The sequence below is a fragment of the Lutjanus erythropterus genome, chromosome 2, assembly GCF_056507025.1.
Source record: "Lutjanus erythropterus isolate fLutEry1 chromosome 2, fLutEry1.hap2, whole genome shotgun sequence".
NCBI classification, from domain to species: domain Eukaryota; kingdom Metazoa; phylum Chordata; class Actinopteri; order Lutjaniformes; family Lutjanidae; genus Lutjanus; species Lutjanus erythropterus.
In genome coordinates, this window is record NC_139318.1 from 30,027,479 (window position 1) to 30,049,972 (window position 22,494).

At 38.8% G+C, this 22,494-nt stretch overlaps 2 protein-coding genes across 2 annotated transcripts in view; both read left to right on the forward strand.

Moving 5' to 3' along the window:
* The first annotated feature begins 391 nt into the window (after positions 1-391).
* Positions 392-10,383, forward strand: tamm41 (TAM41 mitochondrial translocator assembly and maintenance homolog). The gene is made up of 8 exons (XM_084736804.1): positions 392-789; positions 1,862-2,044; positions 2,482-2,574; positions 3,652-3,802; positions 5,331-5,476; positions 7,899-8,064; positions 8,768-8,830; positions 9,672-10,383. Exons 1-8 carry the CDS (start codon positions 652-654, stop codon positions 9,761-9,763), a joined length of 1,032 nt encoding a protein of 343 aa, XP_084592930.1. The 5' UTR covers positions 392-651; the 3' UTR covers positions 9,764-10,383.
* Positions 10,384-13,604: 3,221 nt separating this feature from the next.
* The window catches only part of vgll4b (vestigial-like family member 4b), a 42,451-nt gene continuing 33,561 nt past the window's right edge, over positions 13,605-22,494 (forward strand). The window contains exons 1-2 of the mRNA XM_084736819.1: positions 13,605-13,775; positions 16,138-16,211. Of these exons, the coding sequence (XP_084592945.1) occupies positions 16,148-16,211 (64 nt within the window). The 5' untranslated portion in view covers positions 13,605-13,775; positions 16,138-16,147. The remainder of the gene's footprint in view (positions 13,776-16,137; positions 16,212-22,494) is intronic.

Here is a 22,494-nt window from a genome sequence, read left to right on the forward strand (position 1 = left end):
TATTATTATAATTTACTTTTTGGTAGGACTTTCACACTGCATAATACAACAGATAGTGGTTGTTGCAATTGCAGCTTCTGATCTAAATGTACACAAACACACATAACCGTCCATACAAATGAGCATTACCTCATTGCCACCTGCTTAAACTTGGTCGAAAACCACCCTCTGCTGGCTAACTTTAGAGCTGTTAAAATTTGATGTTTCCCATGTGCTGAAACGCCGTAGTGTGTTGCCAAAATTACATTTCACAAGTGCACTTAGTAATATATGTAGCTACGTGCAGAACGACACGTAAAGTAGTGAATTTTGACTTTTTAACGGCAGTTTAATGCCTGCGGTTGCTTACCTTCCATTTTCGACTCGATTTCCCGTCAGCCTCCAGCCTGCAGTACCGTCTGTGACGTATAATTTAGTCGACTGTCCAACAGCTAACCCAAACTGATCTGATAGACGTATTTAACCGTTAAAACTGATAGTTTTAGTGCTGTCCGGTGGTTTTTATCGTGTGTAGTGGCATTGAGCTGCTCCGTCTGACATGTATCTCTTATTTTATAATATGTTAGTCCAGTTTTATACGTAATTCAGTCGGTCATCCCGCTGATAAACTAGCTCGCGTTGTTGCTGGAAAGCTGTCCTAGCTAGTTCAAAATGACTCTTCCAGCTTTGCACAACACCGGTGTGCTTTACAGGCGGATTCTGTCACAGTTTCCCCAGGACATCAGTTTAGCTTTTGCCTATGGATCTGGCGTTTTCAAACAACACGGGACCAATCAAGGTCAAATGGAGGTTAGTGACACCTGTCCTGCCGGTTCACAAACTCAGCTCCTGACGTGGAGCCCAACTTAACAACATCGTCACAGCGACACCGTAGCGAGACCGCACATGGTTTAATAAATTAAGTTAGACTAATGGTCCATTTTCTATGCAGGCGACACTTATCATGCTGTTTTTCCTGTAGTTTGTCGTTTGTATTTTTATTTATTTATTTATTTGTTTATTTATTTATTTATTTATTTATTTATCTATCTATCTACGCTGTATCTACTTAGTTTTACAGCCTCACACACTAACGGTAAACACTGCATAATGTTAGGAGCTAGGGTCAGACTTAGTGTAGTACATGAAGGGGTGGCAATCTGGTTGTATAGTAACATGGATGTTTGAAATCAATATTACCATTGATGTGAACATTTTTTCTGATATGACTACGTTTAGGATTATAATGCATATTACACATATTCTAGGGCTGCGGCTAATACTTATTCTGGTTATCAATACATCTGCAGATCTTTTTTTTTAATGTGATAAAATGGTGAAAAATGTTGACCATTTTTTCCCCAAACCCACAGTGACGTCCTCAAATACGTTGTTTCGTCCAGAAGCCAAATATTTTCACTTAACTGTCATGAAGAACTAAAGAATTCACAATTCATATTTGAGAAGCTGAAATCAGAGAATTTGGACATTTCTTCTTAAAAAAAAATGTTAAAACGATTGATTAATTATCGTAATAGTTGCCAGTTAATAAAATAGTTGAAAAGTAATTGCTTAATCAAGTAACCATTGCAGCTCTAATCCATTCCAAAAATCTAATATAAAACTTGACAAAACTTTTTACATGTGTGCAACAGTTCTGCAACTATTTTTTGTGTGTGTTACAGTTGGCTCAGTTTATTTAATTTGGGAAACAAAACTTTATTAAAACAATATGATCATATCATCATGATGTGAGTCCAATAAAAGTTGATAAAGATGCAACAATATTGAATTACTGCCTCACACCCGCTATTTATTACTATGTCAGAATTTGAAGCTGTATCCTAATCCTAATTATCATGTTCGCCTCTGATATGTACAGAAGAACATGCTGGATTTTGTGATCGCGGTGGACGACCCAGTGACGTGGCACACCATGAATCTGCTGCAGAATCGCAAACACTACTCCATCCTCAAGCTGCTGGGGCCGACAATGATCAGCTCCATACAAAATGACCATGGAGCTTCAGTGTACTATAACACACTGGTGCCTGTTGATGGCAGGGTAAATGTAGTTTTTTTTATTTCCACATCTTTTTCTACACCAAGCTCTCCCAAGTTTCTTGATGAAGCTTTCAGTACTCACTTTATTCTGAAAGCTCCTCATGTGTTTATCAATCAGTTGTAGATTACCACACTGTGTTTGATTCTCACGGGAATTCACTTTTGTTATTGGTCTGATTTTACTGTTTGTTTTGATCAACAATACTTGCTATTAGCGGAAGTAATGTCCAGTTAGCTGTAGGGGTCTGAAGCTGGACTTTGTATAGTTGTATATTTGTACATATATCTGTAACATACATAAAGCCATACAGCACTTCCTTCTCCCATGATGAACATCAGTAAAATACATATCTGACTCCTAAAACTCCATCTAAACTTTATTGGTTTTATTACTTTTGTCAGGCTTATTAACCACCTACTTGTTTCTCCTCTTCTCAGGTAATCAAATATGGTGTGATCAGTACAGAGTCTCTGATAGACGACCTGATGCACTGGAAGACCATGTATGTTGCTGGACGCCTTCACAAACCAGTCAGTATCATTATCAGTCAGAAAAACCGAGCTGTATAAAACTGATTATTTTATTGTGCAATTATTTATTGAACAGACTATTTGATGTCAAACATGTCAAGTGTTTTTTTTTAGCTTTTGACAGAGTTAAAGTACATCAAAACTGTGGAATCTGTTTTCAGTCTCGTGGTTCATTTCACTCAAATTTTTGCACCCATACTTGATGATGATGAGTCACAAATTTATTCGATTAGCATTCAAAATACACCCTCAACAAATACACAGACGATTTTCCCAACAACAAACATAATACGAGGGACAGAGCTAATCGAAGAGATGTAGGCCGAAGCACATGCTTATTATGCCTACCCTTTTTACAAAAACAACTTTAACACGGCGGCTTCTTTAGCTGCATGGTCTGAGTTACACCATAAGTTAAAAAAAGAAAAAGAAAAGAAAAAAGAAAACGAGAGAAAGAAACAAAAAAAAAAAAAAACACAACAAACTCTCAGACATGTTGTAAAAATGTAAATAAATAAAGTTCCGTAACAGTAATACAAGCAAACACAAAAATTTCAATATTTTCATTATTACTCTTCTTCATACCTGATTTATATATATCTTTTATTAGTTTAGTTTTATACATATTTTTAAATGAGGAAAGTGAACGACATATTTTTAATTCATCCTCACATCTATTCCACAAGTTAACACCTCTAACAGAAACACATCTCTGCTTAATATTTGTTCTTGTTTTAGTTTTTTTGAAAAAAACCTGTTCCCCTCAGATCATACCAACTCTTTTTGATTTCAAACAGCCTCTGAGTACTGCAGCAAAGTAAATTATTGTGTGCTTTGTACATTATGTGCGCTGTTTTAAATTCAACTAAATCATAAAATTTAAGGGTATTTAAACTTACAAAAAATAAGTTAGTTGATTCAAAGAACTTTGATTGATTTATAAGTCTTATAGCTCTTTTTTGTAATTTAAAAATAGGCTGAGTGTTCGTTTTATATGTGTTACCCCATATCTCCACACAAAAGGTCATATATTCTGTATATGTATGCACATGCATGTTTTAATGTGGTCCCCTGCAGGTGAAAATGCTGGTGCAGAGTGAGAACGGAAAGCTCCGTGCTGCGCTGGTGGCCAACCTGAAGAGCGCTGTGACAGCCTCCTTCCTCATGCTGCCAGAGAGCTTCAGTGAGGAAGACCTCTTCCTGCAGATAGCCGGCCTCTCTTATGCTGGTAACTGGACAACACGGTTACAAAAACCTGGAGAGAATTCAAAGCATTTATTAGATTCATGCATGCTTGAGGCACAAATTTACCAAATCAGATGTATTAATTACACACAGATAAGCGTTCTGGGTGTAGATATGAAAGTAATTCCTCCTTTGTTCTTTTTCTCACACACACATTCACAAACATACAGACACACACTTCGTGTCATTGTTATTCAAAGCCAGCAGAGTAAATGTTAGTCAAGCTTGTGGTTTTCTTTGTAATAGCTTAACAGTCGGGTCTGCGTGGTCCAAAAGCTTTGAATACTAATGCAAGTACAGTGTGATCCAACATGCTGGATGTTATTTGTGATCCAACTCTCAGCAGGGTTCTGAGTTATTTGGCTGGTGTTTTAATGGTTCTAAGTCTTTAGATTGATGGTTCCAGTAACTCAAGACACAGAACTAAACTGTTGGATGTATAAATTAATAAACTTTATTTATATAGCACTTTTCTTGCACAGAATGCAGCTCAAAGTGCTGTACAATTAGGCAGCGAGGACCAAAGCCCCAAAACAAAAACACAAGTTCAAAACCACATTCATACACAAGGAGAAAGGGAGAAAATGTTTAGAAAATAGCATTCTTAATAGGTTTTTTTTAGAAGATTAAAAAAAACTGTTAAAACCAGACAGCTAGTTACTGGTTATATTAAAAAAAAATGTTTTGAGTTGTTGTTAAAAATGTCCACTGAGTCAGCAAGTTTAATATTTAAGAGCAGAGTGTTCTGTATTTGGAGGGCATAGTGGCTAAAAGCAGCATCCCCAAAGGTTTTTGTGGTGATCTTGGGAATAGTTATAAAGAGCAGCTGCGGAGGATCTCGGGGTTCATGTAGGATCATAAAACGATAGCGACTCTGTGTTATAAAAGAAGGGCAAAGCAGTTTACTGTCTTAAAAACTAAGAGAAGGACTTTAAAGTCAACTCTAAAACATAAAGGGATCCAGTGTAGGTTACATAAAACATGAGTTATTTGATCTCTCGTTTTAGTTTTTGTTAAAACCCTTGCAGCCTTCTTTGGTCTTTAGTTATGTGATGGCTGCTTTGGTAAACTGGAATATAGTGTGTTACAGTGTGCAAGACCGTAGACATGCAGTACATACGGAGCTGCAGCAGTGACCACATCAGCTCATTGTTATACATTTGTTATATTGCACATATGATAAAAAGCAGTTTTGATCAATGAATTGATATGGGGATCCATGCAGTGACATGAAACTGTGGCAGATAAATCAACGTTCTCCTTTGTGTTGACCCTGCAACATAAATGTTTACAGTACAAGGCGGGTGTAACCATTTATGTTCCTGAGCTACAAAAGCAGAGGATGTTGTCATGAACAATAAGCCAGTGAGTGTTAGGTCACTGTCAGAAATTTCACACTGGAACCACCAGAAGGAGTTTAATATCTCAGAAGCTGCTACAGTGTGGTACTACAGATAAGACTGTAAAGTATATTATGCTTCAGGGAAATCATTTTGTCTCTCGCTCTTCAGGGGATTTTCGGATGGTGATTGGAGAAGATAAATCAAAGGTGGCCAATATTGTCAAGGACAACGTTCAGCACTTTAGGATTCTGTATAGCAACATCCTGCGGGACTGTCCTCAGGTAGTCTACAAACCTCAACAAGGAAAACTGGAGGTAAGACATGGCACAAATTCTCAGAACACACGCCTACTTTTATTATCTTGCAACAGTACAGCATGCACTCTACCATTTTGCCTCATTTAACCTAACACTCATGATTCAGTGGCTTAAAATGTCAAAAACCTCTGTGTATCACTCTGAAAAATTACTCGAGATCCATTCCTCAGAAGCAGACTTTGTGGATTTATGAGGCGTCTGCTGCATAGGCCGATCTTCTAACTTGACTAAATACCTCTGAAATTAACATTTCAGTTTGATACCTTGAAAGTCTTCTGGTCACAGAAATATTTCCAAAAACATACAGATTGCTATAACTGCCATAAAATGTACTGCTCTTGAAAAAAAATAGTACATGTCTGACTACATGTCTTGCATCTTCTGTGAAATAATTTTTAAATCAAAAGAACACAGCTGTGTCCTGTAGAGAACGGCGTGTCCCCACAGCCTTGTGAGTGAACCTTTACTAGGGTGTGACTGACTTGGCGCTCTGCCATGTTACCTGCTTTATTAACTAGTACAACAGGGAAAACGTGTGTGTGTCTTCGTTAACACACTGAATGCCATGAGTACTTATGCATCTCATTGTAAGATTTCATCATCTCTTTATTGTTCTGTAACTGTTAACATCACTCCCTGTTATACCAAGAAAGCACTCATCACACTGCCCTGAAATAACATGTTTAGGAGTGTCATGCATGTGTGAGTGACACATTTTGTAGTGAACAGTGCCTCGGGGTATTGTACACTGTGAGCTCCAGACTGATGTGCAGTTCATTCGTGAAGGGTGCAAAGTCTGCACATTGTCTGGCTCCAAATAAATTATTTAGTTCTCTTTTAGGACATTCTGTTTTAAGGCGGCGTTTCGATCTACATGATGTTCCTCAGGCAAATGCCAAAGAGAAAAACAAGCATTTCTTGGAGAGGTGGTAATCAACTCCAATCACGATCAACTTCTGGACGACAGGCAGCAGGGATTAAACAAACATCACTCATTTGTACACTGCACTGAATTTTTTTTATGTGTGTGTGTGTGTTGCATCTGAGTATTTTTCTGTAGACTTGGTCCTCCTTTACTTCATTTGTACAGCAAGAAGAAGTTTCAAACTTTAGTGGCCGTCAGTGCTTTAAAGGGACAGTCCTAAAGAGGTGTCTGCCGTCTCTTCACTATAATGGGACTAAACAGCATTCTGAATGGCTTGTGGGGCTCAAAGTGCCAAAGAAATGTGTTTAGAAAACCCACAGCAATGTCCCTGTCCAGAAATTAGGACCCAGTTACTCGAGATAATCCACAGACCTTGTTGTGAGTAGTTTCAAGTAAGAACTGTTTTCTTTCTGGTAGAACGTAAAGAAATTCCTGTAGATTCCACTGCAGAAAGAAAGTAGTTCCCACGTGAAACTGCACACAACAGCTCTGTGGATTATCTTGAGTAACAGGTCATGGTATTTGGAAACTGTTTTTGAATTTTTCAAATGTATTTTTTGGACGAGTGTTATTTAGTCTCATTATATTAGAGAGAAGGCAGACATCTCTACAACTGATATGTCCAAAATATGGTGACTCAGACCAAAACAATTTAGATGGATAAATAGCACGACAGGCCAGGGGAAAACTTTTTGATTTTTGGCTGAATTGTCTCTTTGGGTAAATATTTCCCTCAGTAATAGTACACAAATTAATGAGTACACAGAACATAAATGTACAAAAACACAACAATCAGTCAAGATAGATATACAGTGCATATCACATTGTAGCCTAAGATTAAGATCTGAGACAACAACTCACCGATTTTGTTTTAACAACAGGATTGACTGACATACAAAATAATTCTTCAGCCTGCTGTGTTTAAACGGAGGGACTATCTGAGGGGAGGAGTTGGTCTTCACCGTTTAGAATGTGAGAAGTAATACTGTTGGCCAATCTGAGCATGTTCTTTTTGTGAGCTGCTTGAAAAGTGTGTGCCACAGGCTGGCCGTTAATCTTTGCAACTGTATAATCAAATCCAAATTTGTGCAGAGATTCATACTGAACTTAAAAAAAAATAGAAAATATCAGATCATGTCTGAGACTGCACTGACCTGTCCACATTTAGATCAATGATCAAAACACACCTCTTCAGAATTGCTTTTAACTTGTGATTAATGCTGTATATTATCTTATTTTAACATAAAAAGTGTGCATGTTTTTAACCTGTGTAAAGTTTGTGAGTACCCTGAAAACTGTTGTATAAATAAAATGTACTATCATTATTGTAATTATTATGTTGAGATTCATTAAGATGATTCATTCTTAATAACAGTGTACTGTGTTTACGGGTCTCTGATGAGCTCTGTGGATGTGTTAGTCTGTGCTGCTGCTGCTGGTATTCACTCTGCTCTTTGTGTCTCTGTTCATTTATTCTTGTCTCTGTGCCTGAAGGTTGACAAAAGCCCAGAGGGCCAGTTTATCCAGCTGATGGCGCTGCCTCGGACCCTGCAGCAAAGGATCACAAAGCTGGTTGATCCCCCGGGGAAAAACCGAGACGTGGAAGAGATCCTGCTGCAGGTCGCTCAGGACCCAGACTGTGGAGCTGTCGTGCAACAAGGTTCGGACAAAATAATAGGGCAACGGATGCAGAATAGAGGGAAAACACCGTCTTCTGCTGAATATATTCTCTGGAGGTAGTGCATGATGGGCAGACGGGCACAAGGAGAGGTGGAGGCAGAAGGAGAAGGACAGACGGAAGGAGAAAGTTATCACTCCCCTGTGTTTCATTAAAATTCACTCATCTGAGTACAGCGCATGTACAGGCAGTTATTGTGTGTGGTGAATATTGAGTGAGGTAGGATTATGTTAGAAATGAGTAATGTTAGCAATCCAGTGTACTGACTCACTAACAAAACCAATATAGTGCCAAAACAAGCCCAGAGTAAATATACAATGAAAATTAAACAACTAGTAAATCAAACAAACGTGTGGTCCTATGGCACACAAATCCCATCAGCTCCAAAACACATCATCAGTCCTGTAGTGCAGCAGATAGGGTTCTTGTAATTTCCAAATTTTAAGCCCCTAAATGAACCTTTTAACACTTATCTGTAACACTCTTGTCAGATTGATTGGTGTCATTTTAAAGATAATTAGATGTTGAAGGAGCAACAGAACAATAAATCCTCATTCCAGTCACTGATTGTGTTGAATTTGTTTGAATAGGTTTTATGGCATGTCCTCATAACCATCAGTCATAAAATCATATTGCAGAGTGATGAGATATTTATTGTGTAATTGTTGTTTTTGTTCCTCTGCAGGTATTTCGTCTATTGTGAAAACTTCCAGTATAACACAGAGTATCAAAGGCATCGCTACAGCTGGTAGGCACTCTTTTCTTCTTAGTTTTCAGTTTTGATGATATTCTCAAATACACATGATGCATTCAGGTTGTGTTAGTATAGATTTTATGCTTCAGAGCCCTTAAAGGAATAGTTTGACATTTTGGGAAATACGCTTACTTGCTTTCTTGCTGAGAGTGTCATAGGAAGATTGATTGGGCTTAGCTTAGCATAAAGACTGGAAACGGGAGAAAACTGCTAGCCTGATTCTGTTTAAAGGTATCACAACCCACCTACAAGCACCTCTAAAGCTAATTAGCACGCTATATCACATTTTTATTTATGACTTTGCATTAGAATAAGGCACCTCACCAGCAATGTGAGAAAAGCTACAAGTTCAACAAACTAGGAGAACAGAGAATAGTTGGTGGGTGTGACACCACATTATATTGCATTTGTTCAATCTGCACAAAAACCGAAGTGGAATTGTCATTTATGGGTTTGTGAGGTGTAAGATACTGGAGCTACTGCCATCATGGACGAGAGGTTTGTGCACATGACGGCACAGGATCTAAACATTAAACTGAGCTGTAACCTCTCAGCTATGAGTTGATGCACGGTGACAGTTCTGTTGAAACAAAATAGTTCCTATATGAAACTGCTTACAACAAGGTCTGTGGATTATCTTGAGTAACCAGCTCAAGACAATAACTTATGCAAAAACAATCTAGATGGATAAATAGCACTAGAGTTAAGAGGAAAAATATGGAATGTGGAATATGGAATATGGATCCATAAACTAGACAACACTGTGTTTTAATATAAAAATAATGTTCTTCTGGTGCGGTTGTCAATGTTCACTATGTGTCTTGGTTTTCTCCAGGCATGTGGAAGACGGTGTCGTACAGCTCCAAGAAACTGATGAAGATGTGGAGGGGTTGGAGGAGGAAGCCGTCCGTCTCGCAGATGTCCTGATCCTGTCTTCCTCCGTAGCTGTCAGCCAGACAATCAACGTCCATCCTTTGATTTTTACCCTGAAACGAACTGTGGTTACAACAGCCACACACACACACCACCCTCTGGTTATATCACTGCACAGCCTCTGGATCACTTACCAGGTGTGAGTCTGTGTTTGAATAGTGTACGACTGTCTGTACAACTGCCCTTTATCACACAGTTCATAAAAGTAGTAGAAAAGCTGGTGACATTTCACGAGGCTGACTGAATTACGGCTGACATTTAATGGGACTGCAGATAGGACCTTTCTGGGTAATGACTACAGCGACTGGCAAGGAACTGCTGAATCAGCTCTGTGCAGAGCCGCAGCACAAAACGAGGGTGAGCACACCATGCCACAAGGACCACAAGTATAACGAAGGAAAGACTTGTGTGCCTGACTTGTCTGTCTGTTATTTTTTGCTACATTGATGAAAGGTGATGGACAACACAGCAAATATCCTTAAATGGTGCAGAAATTGAGAATAATATTTCTCAATTCTCGTCTTTGTTCTGATAGAGGACTTGTTGAACTCTTCAGTGGGTTTCGAGACTCCTGTTACGTGTTACACAAACATTTCTCATCCGCCTTTCACATTGCCAAAGATCTCAACTGTTTCATCTGGTTGTACCATGTTGGTGTCAGAATTGACTGAATATAAAAATAGGATCACTTTTATAATAAAAATGTTCCTCATTAATATCCATTTACTCCTCTGCCACCTTATTATGAGGTTTTTAATAGGAAAATGCATTAATTTGTTCGTCACAAACATTTGCTGTAATTCAGTTGCAACAAATGTGTCTACAGTGATAATAATAATAATTAATAATACAGTAGCATCTATGATTAATCTGTTTTCAGTATTTTTTACCTTGTTTTTACCCCTTTTCTACCTGAAAAAAAAAAAAAAACTTGCTGGCTTCACTACTGGGCATCATAATATCCTCTAGTCCCTCAGTTCTCAAACTGTGGTGTGTGAGCTCCCTGTAGTGGTACACGAAGGAATGTCAGAAATATCTTTTAAAAAGGAAATAAATTAATTTAAAGAGTCTGTCAAATAATACTATAAAATGCAACGAAACTTTCAATGAAAATACATTAAATATCAGATCCCTGAAATGTTTAAATATCACATGCTACGTAGTCACAATCATGCACATAACATGCGCACACAACAGTTACAAGCTAAACTGTGATGGCAAGACAGTAAGCAAAAGTAAAATGAAGAGAATGAGAACAAAATTCTTTAAAAACAGCAACCGTGCCTCAAAACAGGAGGAATGTTTAAGAAACAAATTATGCCGAAAACTTTCCCTCCAAGTTTAGTCACTACTGCTGAGCTCATAAGAGAAGATACTGTTTACTTCCTTGTGATTCTCTCTTTCTTTTATGTGAGCTGCTGTTTTCTTTGTTGGTCTTCTTAATTTGGATTATCTGGCTTTATCTACTTAACCACTTAACCACAAGCTCAAACCTAAGAGATGATGATGAAATATGTGTATTTATAAATTGTGATGCCTGAGGCAGCTGTGGCTCAGGAGGTAGAGCACATTATTTATTTATTTATTTTATTTTTTTTTAATCAAAACATTACATATTGCACATAATGGGACACACCCTAGCATGGGGTGCAAGTTCGTAAAACAGACAAGTTAAAGACAAACACAATACGGAGCAAATTTTTTTTAATACAAGAATGGGAACTAAATTTACAATTTGTATGTAGAGTCTGTCCACTAGAGTTACATAATGTTGCTTTAATTTTTCCCTCTTGTAATCAAAAATACCAAAGTCATAATTTTTAAAAGAAAATAAATCATCAAAAGTACATGAGTATCACAGTAGTACATTTAAGTGAAGTCAGCACTGTGATGAAGATTTACTTGTCCTTCATTCCATCATAGAATAGTCAGTAGTGATAGTCGCTTCCTGGTACTATCACTTGTTTTTATGTTTTTTTGTTTTTTTACCCATCTTTTTATTTGCCACTACATTATGAGTCATACTTTCAAAGGACTCCAGTTACGGATACATGAATCATCGTAAAGTAGACTCACAGTACCTTGTATAATTTGTCGTGTGCTCTTTTCTCTCACCAGACTTAACTGCATTTTTTTTTATTATCTCTTTGCACTTTAGGACAGTTTACTGACCATGCATTCCTTTTTTGGCACAGTTCACGTTGACATATGTGAAATTCCACAGTCTAACCACAGCCAACCACTGGGGTGCCCTCTTGGATGCCCGTATGGCAAATAAAATGGTGTTAAAGTGCCCTTCTAGTGGACAAAACACAATAACATGCCTTCTGGAGTGAACTTAAAGTAAACACAATACAGTGCCATATAGGCTGTGCTACATATAAAATTATTTACCCTTTACGTGCCTTCAAACAAAGAGTTCCCTGTTTGTTTTTATTACAGTGGTGATAGTTGCTTCCTGGTACTGTCACTTGTTTTGTTGATACACATTTTTTTCCCCACTACATCATGAGTCATACTTTAAAAGGACTCCACTTACAGACATGAATCATTGTTTCGTAGACTCACATTACTTTTTTTTTTACTCTATTGCATTTATCTGACTGCTTTGTCATTATTAGTTACTTTTTAGATTGAGATATTATACAAAACAAATGATCATCTTATAAAATCTGGTGTATTGTTGTAGATTTAACCAACATTGTATAAAGAAGCAAGAATTAGCTGCACTTAAACCAGTTACAACTATAAGCTAAACTAAAATGTTACATACGCAGTGATGCATCACTAATAACAAACCAGTTGAACGCCCACAGGAGTCGCTCTGCCTGCGTTATAAGTGCTCTCTCTCAGTGGTGGGGAAATAATTTCTGTCTAATGAGGAAGAAATTTAAACTACCATGTTACACAAATAATAATAAAAAACATCTCTTTCTCCTCCTTTTGCTAAAATATCCAGAATCTACAAATATGCAAATATTTTGATACATACCTCACTGTGCAAAGTGAAGGTCAAACAACGACAGAAGTAACAATAAGAAAAAGATATTTTTGAGTGGAGGGTGCTTTTTGATATAATTTTGGACAATCCTATATCCTGCCTCCATTATATATCTTTGCCACATTTGAGTGATCACTGCAAAAAATGGGTGTTTATATATATTCAGTATTATATACATTATATTCTGTCTAAAGAGTATTGGCTGATATCAGAGGTTTTTACTCTGTAATACTGGTATTGGCATTGGCTCTAAAAATCCAGCATCAGTCTGGCTTTAGTTGTAAGCAGATATAACTGTTTATTAATCTACTATCAAAATACAAAAGCTTTAGAAATTACTTTATAGTGTTTTATGATAATTTATTTAATATTTTATGTGCTGCTTATAAATGCTAAACGGGAGCTTTTAGTAAATTGTTAACACGTAGAGAATAATGTGTTTATGTGTTAATGTAAATATTTATACTGTATATTTTAAATTGGGGGGTCTGGCTCAAACAAAGGCACGTATAAAGGAGCAGTGAAGGCAGGCAGCTCTGCTTAATCATCTACTAAATGTTTCACCACCGTCCGGCAGCCTGTCTGAGTAATGAACACGGTGACAGCAGCCTCACCTTCAGAGGATGTGATGCAATCCTCTTATTATCATAATATATGCTGATATCATCGCTCCGGCTCTCCACCAATCAGCGCGCTTCACTTTCACCACCTGCTAGGAACTGAATTCCATCATTCCAGGCATTCCTGCCCTCCTCCCTCCTCTCCCTCCCTCCTCCCTCCCTCCCCTCCTCCTCCTCCTCCTCCTCCTTCTCCTCTTCCTCGTTTTGCTACAACCAAGTTTGTCCCGACAGCTCTGCTACTATTGTCTCCACTCGTTACAAGGAGCGTTTAATCGTTTGACCGCAGCGTTTGGTCGCGAATCTCTGAGGGATATATTTGTTTTTTATTTATTTTTCTGTGTGGACTTTATCAGACTGGAAGATACCAAAGTGGCGCTTGAAGGAGGTATGTACTGCTGCTAAACATGAAGTTGTGTCTCACTGACATTGTTTCGTGTTTTGCGGGATGAGAGTGCGCTCTTTTTCTAAAGTGATATGGAGCAAATTCAGCCACTTTCAGGTGAAATAGTCCACGTGTGAATGAAGACGGAACAGATTTAAGACAGGGCTGAAATAATACGCGAAGGGTGAAATTTCATTCACGATATGAAGCGACTCTCTGGCGGGTTCCCAAACTTTCTCATGACAAGAAGAAGCCCCCTTTAGCCATATGCTCTGCTCCAGGGAGTTGCGGACAACTGTGCGCGTAATAGAATCAGGTAGCGATAAATTAATTTGATAGAGCCATCTCCAAGTTAAAACTGTCTTTTATTTTGTCATAAGAGCCCGATAAGGAAGCAGTGAGTCAGACTGGTATAAATAAAGAGCTGGTGGGAATAAAAGTGGACGCACTTGCTGCGAATATAATTGGTTTCAGTTCTGCCCGAGTCGCTCCTATCAAAACTTTGCTCCATTTCTTTTACGCACATCACGTAAGGCAGTGTTGTTGTGACGAGCTGTAGGACAATAAACCCGAAATGTTTATGCAGTATAGTCTGAAACTGCAGGAATAGTTATCGCAACGCTGTTTTCCCGGAGAAATGAGGGAAAGGTATTTAAGGAATGCAGAAAGAGGGAAGAGAAGCGCGCCGGAGTGATTTTTTTTTTATCCACAAATACCTCTCATAGCGCAGATAGGAGGAAGGCTCAACGTTGTTGGACAAAAACCTCAAAAATCCTCAAACACATTTTGGAGGACAGGGTCCAAATATCAAATGGTCATGAATAATATAACAGAATACAAGACTATGACAGTGAAGTATTCTTAGGCTTCAAAAGAGCAATACTACAATTAGAAATACTACAATAAAAGTGAAAGCTCAAAACTTCACCTAAAAACATATAAATATGAATGTATCAGCATTAGGCTACTCATGCAAAATGCACTCTATATTTGAACTGCAATGATAAGTCGATTAGTTGATCATCAGAAAATATGATCGCAAGTATTTTGATAATTGGTTCATCATTCAAGTCATTTTTAAAGGAAAAAACGCCCAAACTTTACTGTTTCAAGCCTTTCATCACCTTGGGATCCTGGAAATTTTCTGACTATATTTCTGACTTGTTAAAAACAAAATTATTTATTGATTAAGAAAATAATCGACAGGTGAATGTACCTGTTGTAAATCAGGGAAGACTGTGCTGCTCATGCAAAGTTCATGTTCAGCTGCTTGTGTTAAAAACAATATTAAATAGTGATGCACTGAGAAGTTTTGATTTCACATTTTGTACAAAATATATTCATAATATAACTATGAGATCAGGTATCAGAATTTTCAGACGTAACAGTGATTTTATTTTTGCAGCCCATCCTCATTCCCAGGTTGTCAAATACGGACGTTTTTTGACGCCCCTCTGCACATAGTAGAAATGCACAAGGTACCTTTAAGCCGGTATAATGCTTAACACCTCCACAGGTGCATGAGGGACTGCTGGGGTTTGCGTGACACAAATGACATCATCAGAGGGTGTACGTGCGGTGTGACTGTGCAGAAACATCTACAGCGCATGTGTGGAATCAGTTTAGGGACAGCTGTGGACAGTACAGATGCATGTTTGTTGTGTTTGTACGTGTGCAGTCGATCGACATTTGTAGTGGCTGCATTGGCAAGTCTGCATGGTCACAGCAAATCGGGGGTACGTGAATGTCCACACAGAGCCCACTCACACACCCTTTGATGATGAAACATCACTCACACCTAGGGGGATCCCCACAAGCTTGTGGATGAGGAAAGTATACTGGCTTTCAAAGTAACTTCAGAATATTCCCGTCTGAGTTGTTGTGGATGGATGGTTTTTAGATAAACACGGGACTTTCACTCAGGAGGCCAGGGTTTCTGTCCTGTGTGAAGCCAAAAGTCAGCATTATCTAAGGTTTTAAGTTGCATAACATTATGAGTGTTACATGACTTTCCTCACTTAAGTAGTTTTGGTGTCCAAACTCCGCCAAACTGCAACCATTACATATTAACCATGTGTTAAAAAAAGGCATTAAGCATCTCATACAGACATTAAGGGGTACTTTGTGCATCAGCATGAGCCGCAGAGGGCTGTGACAAAGACGTCGCTTTTTGATGACCCGGGATGAAAACAATTTTTGATTGTAATTATAGGCCTGTGAGATCCTGAAACAGTTTTGGAGCTCTTCAAAACAGCCAGCAAATATTAAATTGGCTTTTATAAATGCTCCATGTGGATGAAAGCCACACACTTCTCAGTTCACCTTAACATTTTTAAGCACAGTGTCGTCCCCCTCTGTCCCACAGGCATCCAAGCATGGAGACACCACTGGATGTTCTGTCACGAGCAGCATCATTTGTTCATGCGAATGAAGAAGAGAGTAAGTTTGATCACACTCCTCAGTTCTTCTAGTGTCTTCTTGTGTGTCAGCAGAAGTAGGTCTGTCTGTCTGTCTGTCTGTCTGTCTGTCTGTCTGTGTGGACTCTGCTGTCAAAAGGTGCACTGTGGACAAACGATTTGTCTGGTTTAGAGTCACGTTACATGTCGATGAAGTGTAACATCATGTTCAGCCATAAGCCTCGGCCCTGTTCTCTGCTATAAGACAATGGGCGTCTTTGTGCTGTGTGAGCTTGCCGTTGCAGATACACATTCAAATAAGACCGACCACACTCAACTGCCACCAACACTGCTTTTTAACTAGCGTGTTTGCTTGTGTTAACCTGCTTTCAGGGTGGGGTGCTTCTCCATTTCACCGTCTGTCTCAAACTTTACCGGCTTGATGATCTCTGTCCGTCCATCGTCGTCTCTCTTTCAGTCTCCTGTCTTCTTCTGTCTTTTTCTTTCACCTCTCTTAATCATGTCTGAGGACTTCTGGCGTTGTTGAAAAAAAATTCCTTCCGAGATTAGGGAGAAATGGCCAATCCTTGTCAGCAGGCCTCTCTACAGCCAGCAGGCCCCCGAGCTGAGTGAAACTTACAAGGACACTTAACACTGAGTGGATACCAGCTGATAATTGATCTGCTCTGTTTAGTTTGTTATTTTTTAGTTTTCTCTCCAACATCTTGACAGATTATGTGTCATGCGTTTAATAATGGGTTTCTGGCTGTGCAGCACTTTAACCTGAGTTACTCTTCTATAGGAAGCATTTTAAAAAGCTGGGAGTGACAAGCAGGTGATTTTTTTTTTAGGAATTTGTTTATGTTCAGAAGGAATTTGAAGCTCCACAAGCATCCAGGAGCACCATGATTTGAGTTCTTATTGGTTCATACTGAATTCCATTAAGGGAATAGTTTGGATTTTTTGAAATAAGTTTGTATGAGGTACTCTATAGTCGGTGTATTACCTAAAGTAGATGGCAAGCGACATGCCCTCAGTTTAGAGAGGCTATAGGAGTACAGCTGTAGGAAAATAAAGCAATGTACTGCTATGGACAGGGTCAGCAGCAAAAGGTAAACAAAGGTCCAGCCAAAAATCAATATAAGTGCAGGCTGAATTTAGAATATTTTCACTGCTTTACCTTGCAATCACAAAGCCTTTTCTGATTGCCGTTACATAAGTCAAATATCGCTCTCCTGAAAGCAACCAGTCGTCTTTGGTCATTTTACTTCACAGAACACAGGTGTTGCTGTTCTACTGCTGCCTTGATTGGTCAGTTTGTTTGTGCTATTGTCTGTATTTGTACTGTACGATAATGCAAATGAACTAGACCAACAACTTGCGTGTTCTGTGAGCTAAAATTTGTGTTTTTGTCGATGGTGTCTGGTGCTGTGAGACAGCGATTTATCAAGTGATATAACTTGAGTTTCCCATTGGAATAAGCAATCTGACGGCAAGGTACAGCACTGAAAATATCTAAATATAACATACACTTGAACTGATATTGGCCTTTTTTTTAGGTAAAATATATTTTGTTGCTGTGCATTTCTGCAGTAGTAAAGTGCTTAGCTTCCTTTGCCAGTACTCGTGCTGTTCTCCAGACTGGCGGTGCGCCTGCCACCATCTACTGTGGGTAATAAACTGACTATGGACTGACTAGAAGTACCTTATACAACCCCACTTAAAAAAAACTGAACTATCCCTTTTAAAAAAATGAATATTTCAATATTTTACTGAAGAAGTGCACGTTAGCGCTTGTGTTTCACATTGTGAAAACATGTTCTTCAAGTTCCTTATATGAAGTTGCTTGTCTTTTTCAGAGATGCATTATAATTATTGAACTTCTAGATTTATATGGATATAGATTATATTTACAGGAATATTTTACTTAATCATTTGTATTCATTGGTGTTTTAAGAGAAAGATCTACAGCTATATAACATCTCCCATGTCACCAGTTTGTTCCTATAATGCTTTGGCCTAAATGAGCTTAATATCAGCTTCCTTGCACTTCTGAGTGAAATGGCCTGGGAGCTCTCCTCCCCTCCTCCTCTGCTCCCTCGCTCCCCTGCAGTGTTTTTGTTTTTTCCTCTGCGGTGATGTCACTTTTTGTTGTGGGTCGTGTATGGCCTCTTTGTCCAAAGACAATGCACTCGACCTGCTTCCACAATAGTGCGGGAGAAATGGGCGAGCCAGCGATCCGGCCTACTAAGCCAGTTAACCAACCAGCTAGTCAGCCAAACTAGCTCCAAGTCAGTGAGGCAAACAGGCCAACAGGCAGTTGGAGAGTCAGTAACCTCTCTGCCTACTTGTTTGCATTTATGACAAGCATTCGCAGCGCTTGTGCCGCACTTGATACCAGAACACCTGCCACAGAGCAGGGAGAGGCTCAGCCCTGCCTTCACGACAGCCGCTGTAACTTTAAGTCTCCAGTGCTTCAGTTCACAGCGTTCAGAGCTTAAAATGAAAAGCGTTGTTCATTTATTTTAAAACCACACTTCTGCAGATACCCATCTGTGTTGGAAATGAATTTCTCAGGTTATTACACAAATGCTGTCTTGAGGGAAATGAAATTACAACTCATGAATAATGTATTGTTCTGATGAGGTCGTGCTGCTCGGCTCTAAAGTGGAAAATATACGACAATAATATCCCAAAATAGATTGTTGGCCTTGGCCAGGATTAATTAAGGTTGCTTGAATATGAGTCCTTATCTAAAATTAAAACTGTCTAGGTTTTATTAAAAAGTGGACTTTTGTTAAACCTTTGGGATTTTTTCTGCTTTTAATTTTGAAATGATTGCACTTGGAGTTTGCGCAGAGCAACACTTGTGATGGGTTGATAACAGCAACAGCTTTTCTCACAGAGCAGAAGGCATTAATTCACAGTTGTTACAGTTTGAAATATCACAGCTTTAGATCTACTATCCTGCCTGTTTTGTAGTGTGTTTTGATACTGTAATGATTCCAGAAGAATAGTGTACTTGCCATTTCACTTTCCACACCTTTTACCCAAAAGGGTGTAATCTCCACTGGGGGATCTCCCTTACTTTTACTGTTCAGTTTAATGTACTCTCTAAAATCTCTCTCATCACTTTCAACTGTCTAACCAACCACTATAATCCAGATGAGGAAAGAGATCAGTTGATAGAAATGTTGATTTGCTCATCTTCAATTATTACCATCACAGAAATTCTCTCTCTCAGGCCAGACTGCTGTGTTCCTGGAGGTTGTTGAGGTCTTATGCAGCCTGAAATGCAAGCTTAGGGCTGAAAACAGTGCTATCACCTCTTCTACATGTTTTTCGGATAAAGAAATTGTTTAATCTATTTTTACAATTATATTTCCCTAAAAAGGCCGAAACTGTACAGCAATCCAAGCCAAGGGACTAAAGAACAGGTAAAGGTCTTTGTAGTGATAATGCAAATGAAATTATTTATCGAACTATTAATCTGTACAGGAAAACCCATAAACATGTCACAGGATTTGAGATCGGTCTCATCATTGCATTTAACATTCAATTGCATGAGCACAGAATTAACCTGTTTGCAGATAAGTCAGATCACTTTATCTGTCCTCCGAGATCCAGTGAAGTAAGAGTTATACATTTTTCCTGAAACCGCATTTTCTTTCAACCGTACAGAGTTTTTTCCATGGTGGCTTTTCCATTTCACTTCCACATTAAATTGCAGAGTTGTCCACTGAAATTGCTAAGTTTAGCTAAAAGCGCAGGCAGTGATAACAGTAATTCCTGCAACACCTGAGAGGTGCCACTATTGCCATGCAACCAGAAGCTGTTAAACAGGCTGTCAGTCGCAGCCATACAGACGCTTGTTAGGGTGGTGCAATTTGGCTCAGTAACCAAATATTAAATGCAGGCTATTGAAAGTGAAAGTATTGAAATGGAATGATTAAAAATGAGGCACGGGATTCATGTCACATTTGGTAGCTGCACAAAATGCTTCTGAGGGTGGCACGTTGGGAACCCCTGGTCTGCATCAACAAAATAAAACACGAGGTGCCCTTGTAGCTCAGTTGGAAGAGCGTTCGCCTCATGTACCTGTACAGAGCGTGAGTTCTCAGCAGCAGTTGTGGGTTCAGTTCCAGCCTGCAGCACTTTGCTGCTTGTCACCCCCAGTTCTCTCTCCAATTACCTGTCTATCTACAGCTCGCCTGTCAACAACTAAAAACTAAACACGAGTAGTTGGTGCACTGATAATGCAGCAACTCACTCAGCTCTTTTTGTTTTTATACCTTTGTTGGGAAATGCATGACTAAAATGTCATAATTTATTTGCCTGATTAGTAATATTATATATATAATCTATATAAATAGGTGAAGTCCCCTCTGCTTCTGAAACCAGACGAACACCATCGCTTACACACGTGTACACATATGATTGACACACTTGAGCAGGGCCGATCTTTGCTGTCAGTGAGCCTCTGGTTGGAGGATGAGCTGTCTGTGAACAACACTAATCACAGGTCTTAAGTCAAATAGTCCTGACCTTGAATATACAGTAATTACTGTACACACTCACTAAAAAAGCAGTGAAGTAATCCGTGCCTTATATTTAATGGTGAATGTGGGGAAATACTTAATACTTGCCGTCACCCCTGCATAGCAATTTTGGTGGCTACTTGGAAGCAGTGTGCAGTGTGCTCCACCCTTCCTGGAAGCAAACCTGTATTTGACATCAACCTTAAACAGCCTGGATTGCACTACAGGCCCAGCTCCAAGGACGGATCAAAATATTTTTGTTTGTAGCTCAGTGTCTTCTAAATTATAGCAGTTTTAGTACATTTTTAGAGTAATTTCTTTGGTTTTAGTGTGAATGCAGCGACATTGCCAGTCAGCACGCCCTGACTATGTTTGTTAGGTCTTGGATGTTAGATCAAAGTCAGTCATTCCGCAGAGAGCCGGTGGTTTAGGGCTCTACTCAAGAGTTGCAATATGGACCTTTTGTTTCTGACAGGAACCACAACAAAAGAAGGACTGGTGCCAAGAGAAGGTGGTTGGCTGAGATCTGTATAATGCCCTCTGCTCTACTTCTGCACACTCACTGATACACATGTTGTACACTGAAATCCTGCTTGTTTGTTTAGAGAAAACACAGACACACACAAACTTACAGAATCCCCCCCGCATTGTTATAGTTTCCATGGTTTGTTCAAACAGCCCCAGTCTTTTCCTAGCTCTTGGTGAAGGGAAGTTGTTACTTCAAACAGACCTTTTTATCTACTTCTTGCACTGAATACCAATATAAGTGGGCAGTTTATGTAAGTTGTGGACAAAATAATAGGAACATCTTTCAGTTTAATGCATTCTGATACAACCACACCACAAACTGCAGCTGCAAAAATCACCATAGAGCTGATTCAACACCAGTCTCTACAAAGACAGAACTTTCTGAGCCCACATGGTCATATTCATTTCATTACAAAACTTTATTGGATTGTGTTTTTTTTTGCCACTTCCTGTTATTTTGCCTATATCCAGTATAAATATCTTGTCTTGGGTGGGTTTGAAGTGAATCTTGATATTTTATCCCCATGTTTGCAGAGCACCATGGTGAAATGTAGTTAAACTTGGTCAACTTTGTTAGAACAGTGTCTGCCTTTAGGCAGTAGACAGGTGGGGAATCTGATTTAAAATTTATTGTGTTAGTATTCACACCCTAAAGCCCTATTTGCATAGGAACAGTATTACCTGGGGACCTCATATGATTTAGAAAGTATGCCTCTTCAGCTGTGTCTCTGTAAAGTCTGTATTTTGCTAGAATTTACTGATATTATCCCCTAATATGATGTCAGGGTTTCTATTGTCTGATGTTGAGCCTGCTGAAAGAAAGAAAAGTGTTCTTACCACATGCCATCCATCCATCTCATCATCTTTCATGATTTTACTCTTATGATGGATTTGAGCTTGCTCTTTCTGCAAACCCTATAATGCTGTCAAACTGTCAAAACTTTCATTTATATTGCCTCTACAGCCTGTCTGCAAGAAAGAGGCAGATGAAAGGTGCAAGATAAACAAAAAACCTTGCAAAAAAAAAAAAAAAGCCAAAACAGACCCATATTACAAGATTCCAATTCCCATAGAACTAATATTATCACATCGAAGTTAATTTGCAGTGGAATTGTTACTTCACAAATTATGGACATGGCTGATTCGCACAGATCACAGACACGTCTTCAATTCCGACATATTACTAGAGACCCCCAGGTAATACTAGTCACATGCAAAAAGAGCTGAACATGGTAATTTTTAGGCTCTATTTTTTGGTTT

What these genes read in the sequence shown, in the direction of transcription:
- tamm41 (XM_084736804.1), top strand. Translation starts at nt 652, where the DNA reads ATGACTCTTCCAGCTTTGCACAACACCGGTGTGCTTTACAGGCGGATT. An exon ending in CCAATCAAGGTCAAATGGAG is followed by an intron (nt 790 to 1,861) that starts GTTAGTGACACC and finishes TGATATGTACAG; the next exon opens with AAGAACATGCTGGATTTTGT. An exon ending in TGGAGCTGTCGTGCAACAAG is followed by an intron (nt 8,065 to 8,767) that starts GTTCGGACAAAA and finishes GTTCCTCTGCAG; the next exon opens with GTATTTCGTCTATTGTGAAA.